The following is a 5097-nucleotide window of genomic DNA, read 5'->3' as shown; positions in this document are numbered from 1 at the left end:
TGTGAAGTATAATTATTAAAATGTGAAGTATAATTATTAAAATGTGAAGTATAATTATTAAAATGTGAAGTATAATTATTATAATGACGTGAAGTATAATTATTAAAATAACGTGAAATATAATTATTGTTTGTTGCATCAAGAAAGGTGTTTCATATATTTGAATCAGTCGAAAATTAAAAATATTTTCAGCAACACCTCAACCAAACACCCTTTTTTATTTACAGTGTGTGAAGTTAAACAGTAAAAAAGCATAACACAGTATTTTCATTTGCATGAAGAAAACTGAGGTTTATTATCAGAGAAACTGTTCTAAGACATTCAGCTAATCAGACTAATAGATAAAACCTGTCATAGGAAGACTTGAATGAAATAATCCGTATTCCTATCTTTTATGTTGTGCTTTCATAAGTTAAGAATTTCCTAATTATAAATTAACCCGACTATGCTATTTGGCAAAGACACTGAACAAATAAAATGTCCCAAGTATAAAGAAAACGTAAGAAAAGAGTTTATTTAAATAAATATGATTTTAGAACAGTAAAAAATTCCGAGGAACCACTATTGAACTATTTTCTAAATTTTAGTAACTTTGCACTTTCTCTATAGTTAATTCTGAAAGGTGTTCCGAACGCTTAAAAATACAGTGAATTCCGATAAATCTACATTTCAAGCCAGTCATAAGGCATTTCTTGCGTTTGAGCTACTTTGGAGAGTCTGACATCAATCGGTTTATCTGTGTCGTAGAGAAAAGGGGACTGCAGAAGAATGCCGAAACTGCCAGTAATACATGCAGTGGAAAAGAGCCAGAGGAACAGTCGGTCGAGCACCATAGCAACATATTTCCAGTCTTCTTTTATCTGAAATATATATGCAGTGTGTAAATTATATGTGAAAGCTTTCTGAGTACAAGGGAAATGATTCAATGACAAACTTCGATCTATTTTTGACAAAACAACAAATTGAAAGTTGTGTTGTTCTGGTATTTAAAATATTTTGTAAAAGAAGGTCTTGAATGTTTTAAATTGCCATGCTGTACAGAGATTGAGTACGTTATTCCAAAACGATTTCTCACCACGTCGTTTCTCTCCATGTTGCCATGCTGTATTTGACGACTGTCCATCTCGACAATGAGGCTGCAATTTAATTTCTATTTCAAAAGGCTCTTTTGTAAGGCTGTCATGTACTAAACACAAGCCCCTCCCTTCTGCTTTCCATGATTACGTGTGGTGTACAAGAAAGGCGGTTTTCAGCACCTATTTCAACAGTCCAATTGCACAGAAATCTATAGGCACTGTGTTATGTAGGTGACTCAGTATGTCTTCGAATGGAATAGCACGAATGGTCGTTTTATTCTCCAGTGGCTCGAGGTATTCGACGGTTGAGCAGCTATGTCATGAAAGCAGCTTATGTACGAATGGTCGTTTCATTTTCCAGTGGCTCGAGGTATTCGACGGTTGAGCAGCTATGTCGTGAAAGCAGCTTATGTACGAATGGTCGTTTCATTCTCCAGTGGCTCGAGGTATTCGACGGTTGAGCAGCTGTGTCGTGAAAGCAACTTATGTACGAATGGTCGTTTCATTCTCCAGTGGCTCGAGGTATTCAACGGTTGAGCAGCTATGTCGTGAAAGCAGCTATGTACGAATGGTCGTTTCATTTTCCAGTGGCTCGAGGTATTCGACGGTTGAACAGCTATTTCGTGAAAGCAGCTTATGTACATGTAGTTTGTGTCGCTTTTATATTTCAGATATTTTTATTGTCCTAGATCACGTGGACGGCTTTGCTTCTGAAGTTACCTTTGTGTTCGTGTATACTCACGCCACACTTTGCTTACCACGCCTGGAGTACGACCTGTTGAAAGTCTCTGGTGTCACCAAGTTGATCCCTATCCTTTGTTCTCCAATGTCATTAAGATACCCCGTCTTGGAAAGTCTAAATACCCAACCTGAATATATCTTAATGATCTGAGTGTATGAATATTTGGCATCGGAAAGAGCTGTTGCATACCCTTCCAAAAAGCAATCAATTTTCGGTGGCATCACACTACCCAGGAAACACCAAACAATGTCAAAATGTAATTATGATAAATGCCATCCAACAGAAATTTTATATCGGCTGTGGTTGTGATGTGAGTCGCTGATTTACAAAATCAAAATAGTTTTATCATAACGTACTCAACTCTTGGTATATAACATAATAAAAATATTGTTATAACTTAATAATAAAGAAAAACATGAACTTGACTAGATGAAGCATTTATTAAACGTTTCGGAATTTCCAGAATTCCATGTCCAGCAATTTAGAAGTACAAAACAGATTACTGAAGATGGAATCCTAAAGATTCCGAAACGTTTAATAAACACTTCATGTAATTAAGTTCGTGTTTTCTTTGTTTTTAAATTATGTTCCGAAAAATCATTCGTTTATTGTTATAACTTTATCTGTATACCCCAACAGCTAAAACTGTAAATCAAAAGATTAATTTTATCTACATTCGTTTATTGTTATAACTTTATCTGTATACCCCAACAGCTAAAACTGTAAATCAAAAGATTAATTTTATCTACATTCGTTTATTGTTATAACTTTACCTGTATACCCCAATAGCTAAAACTGTAAATCAAAAGATTAATTTTATCTATTCTAATTACTGGTAAAGATAAAGTTATTTTTACTCAGCACATTTTTGTGAAAGATGTAACTTTTATGGGATATTAATTCAAACAGAAAATATTTGCTTTAAAGAGGTAGTTTATGATTTGCAAGAAATTGAGGAAATAAATTATGTTGATTTCACAGAAAAAGAAAATACTTACACTGTCAAAGTCATCTTGATTGTCAATATGCTGAGCGATAAACATTGCATTATGAATGGTCTTTTCCATTCTTTCCGGCACTCTTCTTTCCAGAAAACCTGGACTCGATTCCAGTTCTTGAATAATGATTTCCTCTGCTGTAGACCGACCAAGAGGATGAGAGGTATTTTCTCTGCCTTGACAAGAACCTTGTCTCTCAGAAACACTGGAAGTTCGATCTTTTCTGGCATTATCCTGGATATTTCCGTCGTCTTGTTTGTCTTCAGTGTCACTGTAATTCTTGTACTGTGGTTCTCTCATGAGAAGAATTTTCGGAAGCGTGCGAATGAATACTTTCCTGACCCAGGGTCTCAATTTATGAGTGGAAGGAGATCTAAAGTGTACATTTAAAACTAATATGGTTACTACAACTGTTACGGTGAGAAGAATCATGGTAAAGAGAAGGTACTTTCCCAGAAGTGGCAACGCTAAAGAAGTGGAGGGAATGATTTCAGAAAGCACTAAGAAAAAGAAAATTAGTGACAGAAGAATGGAAACACACAATGTAACTTTTTCCCCACTGTCGGAAGGAAGATAAAAGACTAAGATAGATAAGCAACCTATGCCTACACAAGGAATGATTAAGTTAACCGTGTAGAAGAGTGTCTTGCGGCGTAATGTGATGTTAAACGTGATATCCGGATATGGCTCATTACAGCAAGCGTAGTATTTCTCTCTACGCTTGGCTGGGACAGACATGATATCCCATTCTACGCTTAAATAAAACTTGGATAAGTCGATTCCAAGAGGCACGAGGCTGGTGTTTTCTACTTCTTCCAAATGTCGTAGATCAACCTGGAAGAAAATCAGACATTCAAGAATGTCTTTCCGATCACTTTCAAAATGGGCAAGGTCAACCCAGAAAAGCAACTGTAGTTTATAACAAATAAAGTTTGTATTTAAAAATTTTTGAGGTCAATATGAAAGGATTTGTTTGCTTTTTTCGGATATTCGCGCAATGCTAAACAAGATCTATCTGCGCTACTCAAAGAACGTGCATATATTAGGCCAACCGGCACATAAAATCAAAAGAGAAAGCAGTAAAATAATATTTCCATTAAGGTAATTAGTTAGAAATGTTAAATGATTTTTCTAATCATTAATAAAATTTTCTACAGAAAAAACTAACTTTTAGGTAGAAGTTATTTTTGGGGTTACTGTAAGGAGTATTTTTTTAGCTTTTTTATTTTGTTTTCTGATGACGTATATGCATCCTACCTTTTCCACAAAGGCATCAGTTGAAATGGTTCACTCACACTTTATTGGAAATGTTAAGGCCTAGGGAAATCCTTACTGTTCACTTTTTAAGTGGGAAAAGTTCACTCACACTTTATTGGAAATGATATAATATAGCTTAGGGAAGACCTTATTGCTCACTTTTTAACTGAAAAGTTTAATGCTTACTAAAGCGAGGAAGCGAGAAAAAAAAGGAGCTTCATGAAAACAAAGTAAAGTAATTTACAGGTACTTGTGTTTATGTTTAGTAAATGTAGCTATGAGAAAGTCATACTATATCTTGTCATGGAACAAATGTTTTTTTTTGGCTGAATATTTTGTAAACCTTCATGTAAATGTTGTAGGTGCACTAGCCTAACAAAATAGATGTCTACTTGATATAGTGTTGCGTCAGGGGGTCACGTGACTATTGTCACGCCGCCTATTTTCTGGAAGTATCCTTCGTGAATGCCCTAGCATTTACTAGATATATGTTTTTCTGGTATATAAATAGGACGCTCACAACGTGACAACAATGTGTGTATAGGTAATGAGTAATTGAACTGCAGTCAGAGAGAGACGTATTGTTGAAGTTAACGTTTGTTGTTAAAACGTTTGTAAAAGAGCGACTGTTGAAAATAAGTGTATCGTGAAGTTATAATCAGAAAGAATAAACCAGTTTTATTAAGTAAGGACTTGTGTCGCTAAAGTTTCGTCGGAACGAAGTTACGGAAAGTTAATTGACAAACGGAGACTTAACAAATTGGTGTCAGAGAGTGGGACAGAAAAAAAAATGGAAACGAGAAGCGGCAAATCAAACTACAGCCTAGCAGACTTGATGGCAGCAATACACGAACAGCAAAAGAAACAAGAAGAGAAGAGAAATTGCAACAGTTGTTAGAGGAAAATGAAAAGAAACAAGAAGAACGAGAAATTAACCAAGAAAAGAAACAAGAAGAGAGATTACAGCATTTGCAAGAAAACCTGCAACAGTGGCAGCTCGAACAGACAAAATAAACAAGAAGAG

At 35.2% G+C, this 5097-nt stretch overlaps 1 protein-coding gene across 1 annotated transcript in view; it reads right to left on the bottom strand.

Moving 5' to 3' along the window:
• Window positions 1-264: 264 nt before the first annotated feature.
• Window positions 265-5097, bottom strand: part of LOC106471700 (acetylcholine receptor subunit alpha-like 1) — an 8889-nt gene continuing 4056 nt past the window's right edge. Inside the window, exons 2-3 of the mRNA XM_013932318.2 lie at window positions 2817-3650; window positions 265-860 (exon numbers count right to left, since the gene is read on the bottom strand). Of these exons, the coding sequence (XP_013787772.1) occupies window positions 663-860; window positions 2817-3650 (1032 nt within the window). The 3' untranslated portion in view covers window positions 265-662. The remainder of the gene's footprint in view (window positions 861-2816; window positions 3651-5097) is intronic.

Source organism: Limulus polyphemus, unplaced genomic scaffold (genome assembly GCF_000517525.1).
Source record: "Limulus polyphemus unplaced genomic scaffold, Limulus_polyphemus-2.1.2 Scaffold4800, whole genome shotgun sequence".
In the NCBI taxonomy this organism is placed as follows: Eukaryota; Metazoa; Arthropoda; class Merostomata; order Xiphosura; family Limulidae; genus Limulus; species Limulus polyphemus.
Note: the sequence above shows the minus strand (reverse complement) of the source record. Positions and strands in the feature narration are given on the sequence as shown.